At 45.8% G+C, this 20203-nt stretch overlaps 3 protein-coding genes and 1 long non-coding RNA gene across 5 annotated transcripts in view; 2 read left to right on the plus strand and 2 right to left on the minus strand.

The window, feature by feature from the left end:
- Nucleotides 1–9614, plus strand: part of LOC122399905 (chondroitin sulfate proteoglycan 4) — a 45544-nt gene extending 35930 nt beyond the window's left edge. Inside the window, exons 5-11 of the mRNA XM_043400963.1 lie at nt 942–1536; nt 2120–2374; nt 3374–3568; nt 4029–4230; nt 4346–7072; nt 7135–7541; nt 7618–9614. Of these exons, the coding sequence (XP_043256898.1) occupies nt 942–1536; nt 2120–2374; nt 3374–3568; nt 4029–4230; nt 4346–7072; nt 7135–7541; nt 7618–9594 (6358 nt within the window). The 3' untranslated portion in view covers nt 9595–9614. The remainder of the gene's footprint in view (nt 1–941; nt 1537–2119; nt 2375–3373; nt 3569–4028; nt 4231–4345; nt 7073–7134; nt 7542–7617) is intronic.
- Nucleotides 1501–4467, minus strand: LOC122399974. 2 transcript variants are annotated; one of them, XR_006259308.1, is made up of 7 exons: nt 4337–4467; nt 3684–3962; nt 3242–3559; nt 3080–3157; nt 2770–2990; nt 2142–2320; nt 1501–1635 (listed from the first exon to the last, which is right to left on the minus strand). It is a non-coding gene; the product is annotated as an uncharacterized LOC122399974 (long non-coding RNA). The 2 variants fall into 2 exon arrangements; XR_006259309.1 differs by having other exon boundaries at nt 3242–3563.
- A 3378-nt stretch (nt 9615–12992) lies between the features above and the next one.
- Nucleotides 12993–16745, plus strand: LOC122399913 (neutral alpha-glucosidase AB). The gene is made up of 5 exons (XM_043400980.1): nt 12993–13279; nt 13730–13825; nt 13902–14309; nt 14384–16524; nt 16604–16745. The coding sequence occupies exons 1-5, from the start codon at nt 13248–13250 to the stop codon at nt 16714–16716; spliced, it is 2790 nt and encodes a 929-aa protein (XP_043256915.1). The 5' UTR covers nt 12993–13247; the 3' UTR covers nt 16717–16745.
- A 471-nt stretch (nt 16746–17216) lies between these two features.
- Nucleotides 17217–19730, minus strand: LOC122399941 (Golgi pH regulator). The gene is made up of 8 exons (XM_043401039.1): nt 19460–19730; nt 18880–19043; nt 18713–18819; nt 18225–18635; nt 17971–18152; nt 17727–17912; nt 17504–17569; nt 17217–17435 (listed from the first exon to the last, which is right to left on the minus strand). Exons 1-8 carry the CDS (start codon nt 19499–19501, stop codon nt 17235–17237), a joined length of 1359 nt encoding a protein of 452 aa, XP_043256974.1. The 5' UTR covers nt 19502–19730; the 3' UTR covers nt 17217–17234.
- Between the last annotated feature and the right edge of the window lie 473 nt (nt 19731–20203).

Here is a 20203-nt window from a genome sequence, read left to right on the forward strand (position 1 = left end):
CACGAAAATATTTAACGTTTCAGCCATAAACGAATCTAAAATTAGTATAAACGTAATGTAGATTAAAAGTCATGTTTATTCGCTCTTCTTTATTTTTGAAGCTCCGTGTGTTTGAACTGTTTCGTTCGTTAAATAGGAAAGTTAATTAATATAAATTACGTCATAGCAGCGTTATGATACGTTATATATACGCGGGTGAACGCGTGTAAATCAATTGCGGAGTCACGTTTCGCGCGAAACAGCCGAACTTTCCCAGAAAGATGCAAACGGCCAGGTAATTCTACTCGAACAGTTAAGAAACTCCGAATTCCACTAACGCTCCCTTAACGGTTTAGCGAGTCCATTCAGACTCCGGGAGTCAGAGGCCGAAGAAGTCAACTGCGAAATTCTAACTCGTTCCTGAATGCCCTCGGCGACGTTGTTACAGAATTTTAGCGTTACTCTCCACGACCCCGCTTCTAAATTATTCCTATTAATTACTATTTACCAATTCACGCTCCTGGAACTTGAATCTGCAAACAGAGGAAATGTGTTGTCAGTAACGATTGAGACAATATCGTTGCAAAATAAGATTGAAGAGTTTAGCGTTGCGCATGATACAGTGGTGTGCTAAATATTTATGACAGAGCAACAAGATCACGTAATACGAGACAAAAGAATGCGAAGGAAGGAGTAAAGAGGTCAAGCCTGGCGCAAAATACAGTAATACACTGGCCCGAGGGCCCCGAAATCACCGAAGAAAGTTTAATTGGAGTCGAATAAGAAATTTCTGTCCCGAACAATTTGACGTCTATCGGATAAACAGCTTTTCGACGAAGCGCATTCCCGGTGCATCCAAGTTCGTAGCGCAAGCCGGAAGCCTCGATCGTCCCGGGGTTCGATCCCCAACCTCCCCCCCCCCCCTTCGACTTCCTTCCAATTTTCTCTGACCCGCTTTGCAGATGGGAGTTCGAGCTGAAGACCGGCGCTGAGACTGGTCTGCTTCTCTACAACACCGGGCAATCGTCGTACGCCGATTACCTCGGGATCGAGTTGTTCGAGGGTAAAATTCGGCTTCTGATGAACAAAGGGAACGGACCTACAGAGTTGATACACGACACGCCGGTGGCCGATGGCAAATGGCACAGGGTGGTCGTTGATTTCAATCCGAGCGGAATCGGGATCGCGGTCGACCAGCAGGAAAAAACGATCACGCTGCCGTCCGGCGGAAATCGTTACCTGGACCTTGCGGACACCCTCTACGTGGGCGGCACGGAGCTGAACAAACGCGCCAGAGCGCTGGGCAAAGGTCTGAGGTCCGGCGACGTGAGCTACAAGGGTTGCTTGAGGGACATGCTGCTGGACAAGAAGGAACTCGGTCTGCCCGACGTGAAGATCAGCCAGGGCGTCGTGGTCGGCTGTGTCTGGGGATTCCCGTGCATCGAGCACGATCCCTGCGTTTCCGGGGCGGTTTGCTCCCAGCTGGGCGTCAGCTCGTTCGAGTGCAACTGCGACCAGCCAGTGTGCATCAGGCCGAACCGCGCCGAGGATTACAAGGCAAATCGTTGCTCCAAGACAATCCCTCTCCCCGCTAACAGCATCCGATCAAGCTTAACTTCTCTCTTCTTTACATAGGACACCCTCTTCCAGGGAATTCTGTGAGAATAAAAATTACGGGAATTATTCTATCTGAAAATATTCACAATATTGATTTGTAAAAAATTAAAAAATCAACCCGGATTTATGAAACATTTTCGTGCAAGAGACAATAACATTGACCGTCGAGTCGTGAAATTTAAGCATTTACAATACACACGGTATAAAGTGCCGGGAATTGCGTATTATGTGTAAATGACGGAACGGCGATTCGAAAATTGTTGCCGGGAGGTAGAAAAAGCGTGACAAGCCCGTGTCCAAATGAGCAGAACAGATATCGAATATTTGCCCGTGAATATAGTTCGACGTTTCACCAAACGTTTCATAAATCCAAGCGGAATCGCATCGGGATCCCTGATTTATTGACTCATCGAGTACAACGAGAAAAAGAGTATTCGAACTTGTTTTTTTGCATTCTTTTCGATCATCTCCCTTTTTTTAAGCGTGACTAAATTTATCCTTGACTTTGTTCCAACGTTCGTAGGTTTATTCGAAGGCAAATTTACCCGTGAACCTGGAGATTCTCTCAGTGAGACCGCTGCTGGTATCCGAGGGGGAGCACGTGCTGGTGACGAGCGATAACATTGCCATGGTGTTGGACATAGCTAAATATGGGGTGGAAGAGGACGGTGTTATCTTCACCTTGGTAACGCCACCCACGAATGGAACCCTGTCGCTGGACCACCTAACGACCAGAACCGAAAATGCCTTCACTCTCCAAGACATTAGTCGCGATAAGGTAAAACAGACCACGTGGATCTCTTTATTATTATTCTAGCAATAATAATAGTTGCCTCTATCCTACATCCGTCGTTGGTTAAATCAGTCTCAACGATAGATCACGACGAGTAAATCTCAACGATGTCTGATAAGTCGGGAATGAAAAAAGAAAATCGTGTTCCTCCAGTTCGTCACGGGGCCGAAAAGGCTATAGATAGTTTGCGACAGAAGAACTAAGTTTAGAACCGTTGGGGGTCCGGGTAGCCGTGTCATCGGTACTGTAGCGGTTGTCTGTTACTCTTCCACTTGCACTCGATTTATCCAGCGACGGTGCACTATTTATAAACACCGCCACCGCTCATTAATGGTTTTTCGTGGGGTTCGCGTCGTCCGGGGACCGCGTATTCGTCTTACCGCGGGTTATTTCTTTTCCCCCGTACGAAACCACCCCCCTGAACGGGGAAATCCCGAGGGGGGCGCCAAGTCACGTCGATCCGGTATGCTAATCGCCGATTTATAAGACCGCCTCCGTTGCTTTAATTAATTTTAATTACGAACGGACCGTGATTCGCAAGGCCAGTCGTACGAGATCCGCGATATTAAAAAATAGTACTTCCAAACGCTTCGTCGAAAACCTGCAATAAAAACAATCCCTGTAAAGCTCGTTGAGGAAATTTTACAGCACTTTCACGCTATGTTTTTTTTATGGAGAAAGCTAACTTACTGGTCTGGGTCGGGGCATTAACTGCTTTAGGTGTCCTCTAAAAAGTAGATTTCTGAGCTGGTACCGCCGTTGTTCAATCTACAATATAGATGAAAATAAATATGAAAGTAGTCCGCCGTGAATGAAAAAGTTTCCAATTAATAGCCAAGTTTTAATTGACACCTTCGTTCGAGACTGTCGCGTTCGAGGGCGTTTCGACGCGTTCACCTTTAAGGCATGCATATTCATAGGTCCCTAGAAACATTGTTTACCGTATGGCACATTGTCTCATTATTGCGATCAAATTTCTGCCAGATACAATACATGCACGACGGGGGCGAGACCACGGAGGACAGTATGATCGTGGAAGTGACACTCGTGGCAGGAACTGGTTACACGTTGCCGGGCTACCTCCAAGGACGACTAATGTTTCCGCTCCACGTCAACGTGACGCCCGTTAATGATCCACCGTTGCTCGAGATATCGACCACCGTGCTGCGTCTGGCTCAAGTGAGACACAAAGACCATCAATTCTTATATACGCCGTGAAATTTTCTACCGTGGATGCTTTGTCTGGCGGGCAACTCCGCGTTAGCGTAATTGGCGCAAAATACCCAACACTTACTCCGCGCGACCCTCCTCCCTGGGGTAAATCAATTAATCGAGAATTGAAGAAATTGTGGTCCCCAGTCTTCGACGGAGGCGCCAGTCGAGTCGTAACGAAATCGATTTAAGTCGCTCCCAAGTCGTTGCTCTTAATTAACCGCTCGGTGTGCTTCAATCTTCTTGAATGAAATAATTCCTCTCGCCGTAAAAATTCGCTCGTCGACCCCTTCGGTGTTCAAGATCGCGGAGGAGCTCGAGTTGCCTCCGTTTAAATATTACACAGCGGGCGAACGTCCACCTGGAAATACAAATTTCCACGTGTTAAAACCAATATATGTTAATTTTAAATTACGTTCGTTTACAGGGCACGAGGAAAATTTTGACGAAAGTGTTGATTTGGGCGATCGACGCCGACACGCCGTCGGACATGTTGGTTTACACGGTCTTACGTACCGACGCAGACGCCGGCTACGTCGAGAGGGTGACTTACCCGTCGCGGCCCATCGACACGTTTACCCAGGCGGAATTAATGCAAGGATTAATTGCCTACGTGCACCGTGGAAACGGTAACATTTTCATCGATATTCGAGACGCGGAGCAAACGTTATCGTTTAATCGGCACATATACTCGTAAGGTCCGTTCCTCGATGATTCAACGGTCGTTTTAATTACCATTTACAGCGAAACCGAACGCGAAACTGGAACTGCAGGTCAGCGACGGGGTAGACAGCAGCAAGCCGGCGAGCTTGAGGGTGGCGGCTCATCCGTTGGAGATAAATCTGATGCAGAACACGGGTCTGGTCGTGGTGCACCGATCGTTCTCCTATCTGACCCCGGCGAACCTCTCCTTCACCACAAACTCCGACGACAACACGATCGACATACGTTGCGACATCGTCTCGCCGCCTCAGTACGGCGCGATTCAAAAGCTGAGGGATGCCTCGAGCAGCTGGACGAACGTGGACCATTTCACGAGCAGGGACGTCGAGCAGCACACGATCCGGTACCTCCACAACGAGGGTAGCCCGAACCAGGACGAGTTCAAGTTCCAGGCGAGCGTCCGTGAGGTCAGGGCCCAACACACCTACGACTTCCGGATCACCTTCATCGATTTAGAGCTGAAAGAGATGAAGAGGATACCGATTAACTTCACGAACGTGGCCGAGGTGACGGTGGCCGGTCTGAACCTCAGGTACCAGACGAACCCTCTGCTGACAGCGTTCAACAAGATCGTGTTCACCTTGAAGACGGGACCAAGATACGGTAACCTGTTCCTCTCGAGTCGGAGGCTGAACGTCGGGGACGCGTTCAGCCAGGACGACGTCGACTCCGGGCGTGTCAAGTACCGACTGTTCAAGAGGGCCTACTCGACCATCCTGGACGAGTTCGGGTTCAAGGTCAGCGCGCCCCAGTGCGTCGACATGCACGGGAACCTGGTACTGAAGCACTATCTCAGCAAGAACGTGAAACCGTTGGACAGCGTGGAGACGCTCAGGGTCGACGAGGGTTCCAGGGTGCCGGTGAGGATACTGCGTACGAACCCGAAGAGCTACGAGGACAAGGTCATCACGTCGTTGATGTACAATCTGACGATAGTGCCCCGTCACGGATGGCTGATCGTCACGAACAGCTCGAGGTCCCACACGAGGAACAACACCCACTACTTCGTGTCCGAAGAGCTCAACTCCCAACGGGTCTACTACGTTCACGACGACTCGGAGACGCGGGAGGACTCGTTCCAGTTCGTGGCGATCGCCACGGACGCGGTGGACTTCATGTACGTAGGTCTGTTCCGCGTCGAGGTGACGATGAAGAACGACAACGCACCGGAGCGCGTGGTCGATCGGGTGTTCCACGTAGTCTCGAGGAGCAAACGTTTGCTCACCAACAAGGACCTGGCGTACACGGACAGGGACGTGGACACGAAGCCCAGCGATCTGATTTACACGAGGCTGGACAGCCAGAGGTACGGTGTCTACCGGGTGTCCAATCCCACGGTGCAGATCCTCATGTTCAGTCAGCAGGACATCGACGACAAGCAGATACTCTTCAAGCATCAGGGCGACGATCGCGGGAAGTTCGAGTTCGGCGTGACCGACAGGCGATTTTACACCGCTGGCGTGTTGGAGATCCAAGCCAGTCCGCCTTACGTCAGACTGAAAGAGAACAACGGGTCAGTGGTGCAGTTCAATCGGTTGGTGGGCCTAGGGCCGGACGAGCTGGACGTGGAGACCAACGTGTACACGACCGACAAGGACATTAAGTACTCGGTGTTGGATAAACCGAAGCACGGGGTGCTGCTGAAGCACGGCAGAGAGACGAGCAGCTTCACCGAGGAGAATCTGAGAAACGGTATAGTGGCGTACAAACACCTGGGGGGATCGTTGGTCAAGGACGACTTCAGGTTCAAGGTGACGATCGAGGGCGCCGAAACTGAGGGCGTATTTCCGATCAAGGTCTACCCGGAGAGCTACTGGCAGCCGTTGATCGTCCAGAACAACAAAACGGTGTTCGTGGAGGAGGCAACGAGCGTCCTGCTGAACAGAAAGAGCCTCGAGGTGATGCATCCCAAGATACCGGAGTCAGAGATAGTATATTTCTTGAAAGAGTGGCCGCAGAACGGGTACCTGGAGCTGCAGATCCACGACGAGCACAGCGAGGAGATCCGCGAGGACTACATAGGCAACGCGGTGAAGACGTTCGATCAGAAGATGATAAACGAGGGCCGCGTCTACTACGTCCAGTCGGTGATCAATCAGACCAACGACAGATTCGTCGTGGACGCGACCAACGGGATAACCTGGCTACGCGACCTCAGCGTCAACTTCGTCATCGTACCGGAGAAGCTGTACGTCGAGGCGAAGGGAGTCGCTGTGGTCGAGGGGAAGAGCACCACCCTCGACGAGACGGACTTCTCCATCCTCACTCCCTATTACTTTGGCAAAGTGACGGACTATCGGATCACGGAGAAACCCAGGCACGGTGTCGTTCTCGATCTGTCGAAAAATTCCCCAGTTAGAGAGTTCTCTCAGAAACACCTGACCGCTGACGTAATATCGTACAAACACAATGGCGACGAGTACCCGAAAGATTGCTTCAAGATGGTCCTCGTGGCTGAGGACAAAGTCAGCGAGCCCTTCAACGTGTGGGTGACCGTGCAACCCGTCAACGACGAGCTACCCGTGCTGGTCAACAGGACCAAGTTGACAGTTTGGCAGGGTGGTTCGATCGTCTTGACGCCTGACAACCTGGCAGCCATTGACAACGACACGTCGGCTCATGACTTGACGTTCAACGTGACCGGTGCCAGAAACGGGTTCGTATCGCTGAGATCCGCCCCGGAATCGGACGTGTACAATTTCACGCAGGAACAGATTGACCAGTCGAGGATCATTTTCACACACACAAGTATGTTCCCCGGTTACCGACCAAGTTAAATCCACCCGCCTTATGCACTCGTCTTGTTTCAGATGGGTCCGATGCTGAGTTCAATTTCGTTCTGAACGATGGGGCGCACACGTCCGAGACCTACACGGTGCTGGTGGCCACCAAACCGATACGGTTGTCCATCGAGCGCAACGCTGCGTTGAACGTATTCCCGTTAACTAGAAAAGTGATATCGGATAAGCTGTTGTTGACAAAATGCATGGACGAGACGCGGGAGATTAAGTACATGGTGAGGAACGGACCGCATCTGGGCAAAATCATCATGGAGACGAGCGAGGGCGCGTGGCTGAACGTCGACCAATTCTCCCAGCGAGACATCAACGGTAGTAAAGTGTACTACGAGCACACCAAACAGTTCATGGACCTTGCCGCCAATGACTCGTTCACGTTCGACGTAGAGGCGCGGTTCGCGGAATCCTTGACCAACCAGGCAAGTACTCTTCCATTGTACGTCGTCTGATACCTGAAAAATACGCACGACTTTAACTACGACGTTCTATTTACAGGTGTTGCAGATAGACATTTCAGTGTCCAGCGGCGGATTGAACAGATACATTTTCGTAAAGAACGTGAGAGTGGAGGAAGGAGGATCCGCCCAAGTGATCATGAACATCAGTGGGATCGTGTCGTTCCTCCAGACCCACGCTGGCATCGAGAACCCGGTCGTTCTCTCAAGACTGATCGGTCAACCCAGCCACGGCCACGTGAAGATCCTCCCGGACGTGAACATAACCACGTTCTCTCAGACTCAGATAGAGGGCGGTGAGATCGTCTACTGCCACGATCACTCGGACACTTTGGAAGATCGGATCAACTTCTCGCTGTACCTGACGCCCGGTCACATCCTCCTCTGCAACGCCAGCGTGCCGGTAATCGTCGAGCCGGTGAACGACAAGCCCTTCAAGCTGATCACGAACAACCCTAGCATCAGAGTGGTGCAGAATCAGAATCAAACGATAACTAGCAAGAACCTGCTGACGGAGGACCCCGACACACCGCCGGAGGAAATCGTGTACGACTTGATATCAGGGCCCACTTACGGTCGTCTGTTGCTCCTGCCCTCGAACGAGAACGTCTCGGTGGTGCAACAAGTGAACAAGTTCACGCAGCAGGACATCGACTCGAACAGACTGGTCTATGAACACGACGGACCTCACCAAGCTGCTCTGTTCTATTTCCGGGTAGACGACGGTCGTTTCCCCTCCCAGTACAAGGTCTTCAACATCCTCGTCCTGCCCATCAAGCTGAACGTGACTATCCTTGGGCCCGTCTACCTGCAACAAGGATCGAGCGTGGCTCTGATAACCGAAAGCAACCTGAAGCTGGACACGAACGCGAGACGGGACCTGGTTGTCTACGAGATAACGAACAGTCCAAAGCACGGGGTGCTGTACGTGAGAGACGGGGCGGCGGCCAGCTTCAAGCAAACGGACCTAGCGTCTAAAAGCGTGATGTACATGCAAAAGAACATGACCGTGTCGAACGACAGCCTGGTGCTGACCGCCAAGGTGAGCGGGTTCGAGCAGCAACACATAAGACTAGAGATCAAAGTGGTGCCGCTGATGATCATGAACCCTATGATCGCGCTGGCCGGGGAGAAAACGCGGATATCTCTGAAATACATGGACGCCACACCGCTGGCGAAACTGACCAGCAGCAACCCTGTCTACGCCGTGATGAAGAAGCCAAAGTTCGGCAAGGTGAAGAGGATCATCAGAAGTTCGTCGTCGTCCGGCGAGAAACGTGGAACCCGGGAAAAAGAGGTGGTTCGGTTCTCCCATCAGGAGGTGGTGTCAGGTGTGATCTACATAGTCTGCAGGAAGATCCCGACGATGGAGTACGAGGGTGTCCTCGACAGTTTCACGTTCGTCCTGACGGCCTCCATCTTCCAACCAGCCGTGGGCGAGTTCGAGTTCCGGGTGAAGCTGGACATGGACGAGAACAACATTACTTTGGGCGGGCCAATGGACCCTGTAGGGCACGAGGGCGAGATGGCCATCGCGCCAAACATGAGCAACGATTACCTACCGGTTTTAGGGATGCTCCTGGGCGTGTTCCTGCTGGGCGTGCTGGTGATCATCACCATCAGGTGCAGGCACAACAGGTACAAGCACGCGGAGGAGGAGAAGTCGGAAACGTCACCGGCGGTAGGCGTGATGCCTCTTCCAAGGCCACCGGATCACCTGATGCCCGCGACGCCGCATTTGAAACGGTTCGCCAACGACCATAACAGCGTGGCCGCCAGCACGCCGCTACCAGTGCCGCCTACGATGACGTCCACGTTGCCACAATGCAAAGTGATACCTCTGAGTCCTCTGGAGAGCAGCGCTGGGTCAGAGGTGGACGTATCCGCCAGGTATCCCTACGGCGTCGCGGACGGCGACGAGTGGAGCAGCTTTGACACGTCGGACCTGCCCTGCCAGTCCGCCACCGCGCAAAGAGCCAATAACCCCATGTTGAGGAGAAACCAGTACTGGGTCTAGCAAAAGGAGGGCTGTTCGCGGTTCACGCGAATCAAGCCGTAACACCTACTCACATTCTGAAAGACTGTTCTTTTTCTTACGAACTACTCGAGATTGGTCGTCGATCGCTATGGTCTAAATGTGCCTAAAGAGAAATGACTCTGCCGATACGGCATGTCGGAAGCCCCCAGTTTTATACCGAAACCTTGACGGAAACTCTCTTTCGATACCCTCGACGGAACGTGCCAAAACGACATTTTATACCGCGTGTTGGGAGAGAATTGTACTTGGAGATTGAACGCTGTCGAGTCCGAGGATCGGAGTTTCCATCAAACTTTTTACTTTTGTTGTTTTTGTACGGATACTCCGCCAGGAACTACTACAACTAAATAACAATATACGTACAGTGGAGGAGCATAATCGGACCGATAACAAACGCGTTTCATTAAAATTGTATCGCCACGCGCAGTGGACGATAACCTAAACAACAGGTAATAAACAATCACGCAGGGTGTCACAAAAATGTGTCCCCGATCGCCTGTTCTTTGCAAAGATAGGTAATACTTTTTGGGAGACACGTGGTTGTCGATTCGGTTACGCTCTTCGTTGTACATTTTACGTGATCCGTAACGAAATAATGCGCAGTGTCTCGCAGAGTATTTACTATAGTCTCCCAGTGAAACCGGGAATGATATAGTCGGAACGAAATCAATTGCATCTTTGTTCGGGAGACAAAGGCGCGTGCCTATAGGTTTGCACGGAGAGGCGAAAGATGGCACGGCAGATCTCGTTTCGACTATAGCAAAGGGATACAAAGCCAAAAGACTATCGTCGCTATTACGGATCGAATGTGCCTAAGAGATCACCGAGTCTCGTAAGAGTATTCGCCACGAGGCCTGCACCACGTCGATTTTTGCTGCTGTCTTTCCTCTCGGTTAGACGTCGACTTGAAACGATCTTCTATCCGGTCACGGTCGTTTCCGAGCCCCAACTCGGCCGGGACCACGTCAATCAGAATGTTTTCTACTTCTTCGATGTTCCATGAGTGGGTACATTGCGGTTGAAACGACGAATCACTGAAAAACGAGGGCCAATGTTACACAGAGATCAAACGGTGAGTAACGGAAGTACTCGGACAGAGGGCCGAGCGTTGAATGTTAAGATGAGTTCCGCAGCAATCTTTTTACCCTTAATTTTCATCGACCAAGAAGCGTGACAAATATTTTTTTACATCCTGTACATAGTGTATAAATCATCGTTTTTTAAACACGTTCCAAAATAAATTTTTAAGGCGTTCGTGTATCGTCTCAATGTTTACAAAACCGATCGAATAAATTCTACGTTATATTGCGTATTTCCGCGTACGGATAACTGAATCAGAGAACGAGAAATTCGAGCGTAACCTGCTGTCCGAGCGTTCCCGTTGCTCGCTGAAACTCGAGAAGAAAGTCGGGAGTGTTTGTAAACAGTATCGGGGCGCAAAATACTATATATAGTTACCTAAACATTTGTAAAAAGTGACTACAAAGGGGACTGCGTATTTCAGATTTATACTCAGCGCGCACACACACGCGCGCGCGCATACACACGGATACGCACACGAGAAATGTATAGAAATTATCAGCGACTTTTATAACGGCGTAAACGCGCGTGTTCGATGTATGGCGGTACAACATGGAACACCACGAGTTTCGCACATATCTTTTTACACCTTTCCCGCGTATTTCTACTGACTAACGTCGTACCTAGATCAAGCTAACGAGTTCTATTTACGTTTTAGACGATGCCCTAGACTTCGTTCGTTTCCGTTGCGCAATTCTTATCTGTCGAGCAGAAAAATGATCCACGCCGCGGCGATGATGTACATAATCGTTCGTGATTTCCGTTGACGCGCTTCGATCGTGAAAACAAAAGATGACGCTGCCAGCGTTGTTTACGTACATTTGCGTTTGCGACTAGCTTGCAACGCGCAACGTTGTCTTTTGCTTTTAACAAACGATCTGGTCGACCAATGCGACTAAACCATCGAATTCGATGACGCCAATTTGCTGGGAAAAAACGTCCCAAAAACTTTAAACATATTTGTACAACTAACCTGTACACGGGGTGTCCTGTTAACCTTGGGGAAAAATTTTAATGGTGGATTCTGGAGGCCAAAATAAGACGAAAATGAAGAATATCAATTTCTTGTTTGAGGCTTCGTTAAAAAGTTATTAACAATTGTACCTGTAAAATGGCAACTCAGAGGTGCAATTGTTAATAACTTTTTAACGAAGCCTCAAACAAGAAATCGATATTCTTGATTTTCGTCTTATTTTGGCCCCGAGAACCCCCCATTAAAATTTTTCCCACGGTTAACAGGACACCCTGTATATCTATTACGCATAGTTATTCGTGTTTGTTCTTATTGGTAATTCCTTATGATTAGACGGCATGGTTGGGGGGGGGGGGGCAGGGGGGCAAAGGAGGCGATACGTTTCAATTCTTGCTCTCCCACATCGAAGTTTCGTAAATCTGGCCGCATTATCGTCGACGGTTCGAAGGTCAATTTTTTTTTTCATGCCTTTCAGAAGATTCGCCGCGAATCGGTCTCTTCATTCAGCAATGACGAATTTTATTCCTCTTTGGGTCGTCGAGCGGCGTACGAAACGCGCAGGCGGTTGGATTCTGCTCGATTTTTCTTCAGTATTATAACGAATTGATCCAAATCTCACGATCGATGATCAGCAACGGTTCGACGTCAACAAACGTCGATATTCCCGCGCTCGTCGATCCACCCGGTGGACATTAAACGTCACGTCTTCTGAGCCTGCGCAAACTCACAGTGACCTTAATTAACGATGACTTCTTTAAACCCTGAAAACGTATAATTAAGGAAACGCTCTAACGTCGATGTTAATATAGTGATAATGGATAATAATCATTTTACACATACATACATACATATATAGAGATTTATATATGCATGTATGTATGTACGTACGTATGATGTATGCATGTATGTATGAATATATGTATGAATATATGTATGTACGTATGTATGAAATTATGTACACTCCTACATAGAAAATACTGTTTCACGAATTCGTAGCATATCCATTAATATAATAGATCCGTTTGTTGATTAATGAATATGCTAGATACGAACAGTTAGGCTTTTTTACCATCCCTAAAAAAGTGAACCGATCCGAGTGCCAAACTTCTTACATTGTGTAATATATAGTTATACATATAGGACTGTATTTTCCCTGCCGACTGAACGCATTACTCTTGTAATTCAAATAAACTGAATGTGCGATGTTATCTAAAAGAGGCGTGTCATCATGACGTTAACGAACCTATCCATTGCTGATTTATTCACGAGTTGATCGGTTTTGTTCGTCGATAACGTTCGTTTCAAAAATGGAGGCGACAAGAGCGGGAAAGGTTCAGCTCGCGTAACTTCTGGAAATCCTTCTTGGACTATTTCCAGAATTCAAAGCTACGGAAAACATTACGAACGATAAAATAAACTTTAAACGATAAAATAATAAGACAGATATTGCGAGAACGTACGTGAAATAGTTGGTGGCATTCGGAAACAGCAACTTGCCGATGACGATTCGAACGAGCATAGCTCCATCTATGAAATTCGATTCCGTCCCGTTCGAATTAGTAAGAACGCGGTATAGGAAATGTTACTTCTCAACATGGCTTCGTACGTGCGGTAAGTTAATTATTTTCGGCCTTTTAACCTTCAAAATATCAAGATAAATTTTCTTCGATTGGTCGCACTAAGGCTGCAACACCTTCTCCCACGAATTATTTCCACGCACAACCAGTCGCAATTCCTACAACCCACTTTCTAGTGTTTACTTTTCTATTGCAATAATGGTCACGCTGACGTGTCCATGATAACATCGTTTTTGATATACATGATTTTTTCGAACAGTACGACACGCAGCAATCCCTCGCTCTTATCGATTTGTTTATAAAATCGATATTGTCCGGCCAGGCTCGTTTAAAGATCGTCTTTGCCACTTAGAAACAATGTAAAACAAATTCCATTAGACTGACACAACAACAGCCACTTTTTAATCCTTTTTCACGACCAATCGGGAATAAAATGTAATTAATATCGATCAGCCGATTAAATGATCGATTATTCGTATTACAGGTTCGGATTATTATTATTATTAGCCTGTTCTCCCTTCCTTGTGAATGCAGTTAACAGGGACTCGTTTAAAACATGTGATCAAAGTAGTTTTTGCAGGTAAAGTTACTATTTTGTTTCTGCTGCTTGCTCCAATCGTTTGGAATTTTACTAAATTTTTTTATCGTGTCGTTAGGCGTTGTCGAAAAGTTGAACCTGGAAAGACACCTTATCAACTCTTGGTGGACACGTTCACTCATAATGAATCTACTATAAATATAGATTTATTCAATAAAGATACGGGAGTACTTTACATATTGCAATTGACCGCTCTGAAAGACAATATGTTCAGGCTCCACATCAACGAAAAGAATCCTTTACATCCGAGATATCAACCGGAGAACGCCCTTCAGGATCAACCACAAATATCTAAATTAACTTTGGTCGAAAGAACCGCGGATCATATAACTGTATCCAACGAAGGGAACAAAGTAATTCTATATGCTATTCCGTTCAGAGTAGACGTATATTCTCAGGACGCGTTGGTCGTGTCCGCGAACGCAAGAGGCCTCATGAGATTCGAACATCATCGTACAAAGCCTGCGTATGTATAACAAAAGAATATATCATTCGTTCTGTTCTATACGACTGACAATTTTTTTTCTGAATGTAACGCAGGAAACCGGAACAAGAGGAGAATGCGGAAAACGTTGAGGCAACGCACGATAATCAATTCCCGGGCGATGGAGCCGACAGCGATCCGGGAGCGTGGGAAGAAAATTTTAAAACTCATCACGATTCGAAACCTTACGGCCCGGAAGCGATTGCTATGGATTTCAGCTTCCCTGGAGCGGAACACGCGTACGGTATACCCGAGCATGCAGATTCGTTCGCTTTGAAATCAACGAAACAAGGCCACCCGTACAGATTGTACAATTTAGATGTGTTTGAATACGAAGTTAACGAAAAAATGTCCGTGTACGGGTCTATACCGGTACTGTACGCTCACGGGAAAGAGAGAACAACAGGGATTTTCTGGCACAACGCTGCAGAAACGTGGATCAATATTTTATCAAGCGCGGACAACAACGTTGTCGAGAGTCTCGTAAACCTGGTGTCTGGTTACGCGAAAAAGTCACAAGTCGACGCCCATTTTATGTCAGAGGCAGGTGTGATCGATGTATTCTTTATGCTAGGCCCAAAGCCTTTGGACGCGTTCAAACAGTACACGACCCTAACAGGCACAGCACCTTTGCCACAAATGTTCACGTTAGGCTACCATCAAAGTCGTTGGAATTACAACGACCAAGATGACGTAATGCAGATAGCAGAGAATTTTGATGTACATGATCTACCTCTGGATGCTATGTGGCTGGATATCGAATACACCGATCAGAAAAAGTACTTCACCTGGGATTCGCGAAAATTCTCGAATCCAATAGAAATGATACACAATCTGACCGCGAAAGGTAGAAAGTTGGTCGTTATCATCGATCCACATATCAAGCGCGATACGAATTATTTCCTCCACAATGACGCTACCAAGCTTGGCCTCTACGTGAAAACGAGAGACGGAAAGGACTACGAAGGTTGGTGTTGGCCAGGACCAACATCGTACTTGGACTTCTTCGATCCGAAAGTACAGGAATATTATATAAATCAGTATAGCTTGGATAGATTCCATGGGACTACAAACGACGTGTACATCTGGAACGATATGAACGAGCCGAGCGTATTTAACGGCCCTGAAATTTCTATGCCTAAGGACCTGGTCCATTACGGTGGTTGGGAGCACAGAAGCGTCCACAATATCTATAGCTTTTTTATGACTAAGAATACATACGAGGCTTTGTTCAGAAGATCGGGAGGTACTCTAAGACCGTTTATACTAACGAGATCCTTGTTCGCCGGATCGCAACGTTACGCGGCCATGTGGACCGGCGACAACATGGCGGAGTGGGATCATCTGCGAATAAGTTACCCCATGTGTCTTAGTCTAGCCATTTCTGGTATGTCGTTCTGTGGCGCAGACGTTGGCGGTTTCTTCAAAAATCCAGACTCCGAGCTCTTCGTCAGATGGAACCAAGCTGGAGCTTGGCTTCCTTTCTTCCGGCAACATTCTCACATCGAGGCTAAACGACGGGAAGCTTGGACGTTCAACGAGGAAATATTGCAAATTGTCAGAGAGGCTTTCAGAATGAGATATTCCTATCTACCGCTGTGGTACACCGTCTTCAGAGATCACGAAGTGACCGGAGCTCCTGTTGTGCGTCCTCTCTGGGCTCATTACCCAGGCGAAGTTGAAACATACACGATCGATGATGAAATACTGATCGGAGACTCGATACTCGTCCATCCGGTGTTTCAACCATCCGTCACGGATGTTAACGTATATTTCCCTGGAGAGGGCAAGGTAACATGGTACGACGTTGACACGATGCAACCCTATCATCAGCCAGGCATAGTTAATGTACCTGTGACCCTTCATAAAATCCCGGTGTTCCAAAGAGGAGGCTCCATCGTTCCACGTAAAATGAGAATACGTCGTAGCACGGTTGCAATGAAGAACGATCCGTACACTCTGGTAGTCATCACAGATTCTAACGGGAAAGCTAACGGCACGTTGTACATCGACGACGAGACCAGCTTCGAATATCGTCATGGAAAATATCTGTATTTGAGACTTAATTTTGAAGGCAATAAACTAACCTCGACGTTTATAGATAAGTTAGCTTCGTATCAGACGGAGAGCTGGTTAGAAAGGGTAGATATAGCAAATCCGCCTCAGGGAGTCACGTCCGCCGTATTAACTTCACGTAGTAAGTGACTAAAATTCGAATAAACGTTATGATAACAGACTCTCTAAGTAAAATTAACATATTTTTTTTTTTCTTTCAGATTTGGGAAAAGTTACTTTGGAGGCTAAGTACAATCCAAATAATAATGTATTAACCGTGCGCAAGCCGGGTGTAAATATGGGAGAAGAATGGACTATCGAATTGATCCACTAGAATCACAGTTTTATTCATCATAATCTCAGTAACCATACAGTAATGCCAGTTTTCTATTATTCGCATAATTTTTTCAGCTATCTGTGATCAAAAGGAGATTGTATACTATAACAAAAACAAATACAATGTAGAGATATGATGTAAATGGTATATTTATTACTTTGGCGAGTAAGAAAATTACTTTCGTTTGATCATGTAGTGGGTAACTGACAAGCCTATATGCAACTTTTAAAGCTTATTAATTGTGCATGTCAACTTTGATAAAAAACCTTACATGTATTAGAGGTAGAAGAATCGAAAATATGTTTCTAAAAATATTCAAATTGATACGTAATATATCGAATCCATTCTCTATATATTTCGTAATTATTGTTTTATTTCACCTGCTGTAAAATCTGTTCCTAAACTAAAAAAATTATTTAATCGCATAGAAACTGGTTTTGCGACCGAGGAAACGGTGGAACATTAAAATACAAAAACTTATCCCGATTTAGTTAAAAAAAAAAAGTTTTATTAAATTAAATACGTTCCGCTGGTGCTTGTTTATGTGCTAAATACAAAAACACTATCGATGACAATGCAGATACCAAAAAGATCACGTCGAACCACCTATGGTAAAAATTGAATTGCAATTCCCCTAAAACTTGCGTTATTATAATACGATATTCTGCGGGCATATTCATTCGCATTAAAAGCACAGAGGACACGAAATACATACCCTAAAAAATACATATACATATTTGAAGAAATTGTATACCTAAAACATTATTAGAAAGAAGGCCCTTACCATTATTTGAGCAAGTACAAGTACAATAATATTTGATGATTTGCTGCTCGATATAGCATAAAAAAACTGAAATAAAAAACAAAGGTAACATTAAACGTGTAATAAGAATTTTTTACGACGTGTCGATCGTGCTTTCCGATATTCATGTAACATGTACAAATTACTCGTAATAAATATCGAACACCATTCTACAAAGATGAATAAATTTCTTTTTTAAACATACCTTTGTCAGAGTTAGTAATAAACCGCGAATCGACGTTAAGACGATACAGCCGATAAGATAAAATGAAATGTGCTGCGACCAAAACGTAACATCGATGTTAAATCCCATCCAATGGACAGCAATTTCGATCGCTCTCGTTACAGGATCCTTTTTGCCAACTCGATCGAACACTATATTGATCGTGGACTGAAAGGAAAAGTGGATGTAAAATTTATACAAAATAAACTACAAGTATAACACTTACAATAAATATCTTCCAAGTGCAATATACGGAGAAGAAGTATCCTAAAAAATTGAAATATTTCCCCTGCCAGGTAGCAGCCCATTCCAAACGTTCTCTCGCATTTTGGATATCGTGCGCCTCCAGGAATAATTGTCTGGACAATTCTTCTAACGCCATCACTTCTGTTTGTAACTGTTTAATACCTGTAAGCATATGGTATTACGACTGTACTCATTATTTAAACGATTGGAGTATTGGAAAGTACCGATACATACTTTCTTGATTACTTTTAGTGCCGCTTAAAGGTCCTAGCATACCCCAAAGTCTATACCGCGATTCAGTTTGACCCACGACTTCCCCCTTTTTGGCTAACGCTATTCTCTTCTTTTTGGCAACGATCATGTCCATTGTTTGCAGCAATCGTTTCTCTATGATCTGTACATCGGCGTACGTTACAGGCCTCATAAAATAAGCCATTGAGGTATATGGATAGTTTACAGCACCAAATCCTGATAGAAGTGCCATAACAGTAACTCCGATAACTCCTATTCTACTAACGCCCTGTTCTATAGAGAGTAGGCCTTTTTTCGGGCTCAAAATAGGAAACGGATCTCCCACTTTCCAGAACAAATACAGATAAAAAAGATATACAATGACTGTCAACGGCCTTATTAATTTCAGTCTTACTGTGGAAGAAAAAGTATCAGATTCAATAACGGATAGTAGAAAATATCAAATGTAATTGTTTTAAATCCGTACATACCAAATCTAATGTTACTGATAATAAAGTATGCTATGTAAAATGGAATCACAACTATTACCATAAACAAAAGCATATAGAGGCCGGTGTTCCAATGAAAATATCTAGAACTAAATCATTTAAGGTGTTAATAATTAATATTGAAACAATGGGGGCTGCTTTTTGCTTACCTAGAATCAAGAACTCCTATTATTTCAAATATAATTAGCTCGAACATGGTACAGGATAGCGAAAATGTCGTGGAGAAAATTAATTGTACTAATCTGTGGTGGACTTCGTAGTCTCGAAATAATTTCTTTACAAAAAACACCCATCCTCCTAAGAAGAAGATGACCTGGAATCATAAATAAATGTATAAAAAAATTATAAATAATTTCATTGAGTCTAACAATACGCAATCTAGCTACGCAAGAGTAAATAAATAAATTTGTCAGTATGTGAAATAAATCACCAGATTTATTGTAGCGGCATTGGCATTGATACAATCAATATAAATTACAATCTACACGATACAATTTACTCTCTTGCTTAATACATAAACAATGTGATCTCGTTATTAGAGTTTACTAATCACTATTTTCTATTGAAACCATTGAAAATAATCACGCTTTATTTATACGAAAGTAAATGTGCTATTAAACGATAAATACTATAATTATTTTCTCCCTCAAAGAAACCGTATATAACCTAATTGTCTAACGTCTATCAGAACCGGCATAACTTAGTATATTAGTGGAGATGAATTTCCACCTGTGTAATAAGAATCACGAATGTATCCTCCAAGAAGCCCATATTGTTACAGTATCGTGCACACTTCGCATTGCAATGTGTTAAATTCCTATCAGGGAAATTGACAGAACGCCGCAAAACAATCCACGCGGCACTCTAACAGATATTGCGACTGTAATAGCCCCTGATCACTGGACACCAGTTTTACCAGACAGTAGACCGGTGTCCAGAGGAAACTGCCCCTTTAGCTATGCACGATACGCACAGCCACGTGTACTGTGCTCCGCTCAAGTCCCGCGGGACGACACGGGGCCAACAGAAGTGACCCGCCCATTTATCTATCTAGCTCTCTTGCTCTCAGGCAGTCCAATAGCCTGACCGACCAATAGCGAGCGAGAGTTCTATGTGTACGCGGGAGTACCGTGGCCCCCCTCTACTTCTCTCGCATTACTGCCGCGAGGCTTCGAGTCAGCGGACCACTGTGCACGAGCTCTTGCACTTTTAACAGAAGGAAACAACTCCTACTCGTGTCTAACATGGCCAAAACCTTGAAATATAAAGTCATTAAATATGGCGTATCATTCTTTATATTTTCATATCAGAATAAAAATAGATACAATATCTAGTACTAGTATAATGGTAAATAATAAGTATGTCTTATTGCACCGATTATCCAGAATGTCCAATTTACATTTATTCCTTTATTTCCTAGCTTTTATCGAAATACACGTTCACAACTTCTATATTATACACGTCTTGTAGCAT

The sequence above is a fragment of the Colletes gigas genome, unplaced genomic scaffold (genome assembly GCF_013123115.1).
Source record: "Colletes gigas isolate AHSC1104 unplaced genomic scaffold, ASM1312311v1 Colletes_gigas_Sc00015, whole genome shotgun sequence".
Taxonomy (NCBI): domain Eukaryota; kingdom Metazoa; phylum Arthropoda; class Insecta; order Hymenoptera; family Colletidae; genus Colletes; species Colletes gigas.

What these genes read in the sequence shown, in the direction of transcription:
- LOC122399941 (XM_043401039.1), bottom strand. Translation starts at nt 19,501, where the DNA reads ATGGGCTTCTTGGAGGATACATTCGTGATTCTTATTACACAG. An exon ending in GCACTTGGAAGATATTTATT is followed by an intron (nt 17,913 to 17,970) that starts GTAAGTGTTATA and finishes TTTTCCTTTCAG; the next exon opens with TCCACGATCAATATAGTGTT. An exon ending in TTGTACTTGCTCAAATAATG is followed by an intron (nt 17,436 to 17,503) that starts GTAAGGGCCTTC and finishes TGTATTTTTTAG; the next exon opens with GGTATGTATTTCGTGTCCTC.
- LOC122399913 (XM_043400980.1), top strand. Translation starts at nt 13,248, where the DNA reads ATGTTACTTCTCAACATGGCTTCGTACGTGCG. An exon ending in CATCATCGTACAAAGCCTGC is followed by an intron (nt 14,310 to 14,383) that starts GTATGTATAACA and finishes AATGTAACGCAG; the next exon opens with GAAACCGGAACAAGAGGAGA. An exon ending in CGCCGTATTAACTTCACGTA is followed by an intron (nt 16,525 to 16,603) that starts GTAAGTGACTAA and finishes TTTTTCTTTCAG; the next exon opens with ATTTGGGAAAAGTTACTTTG.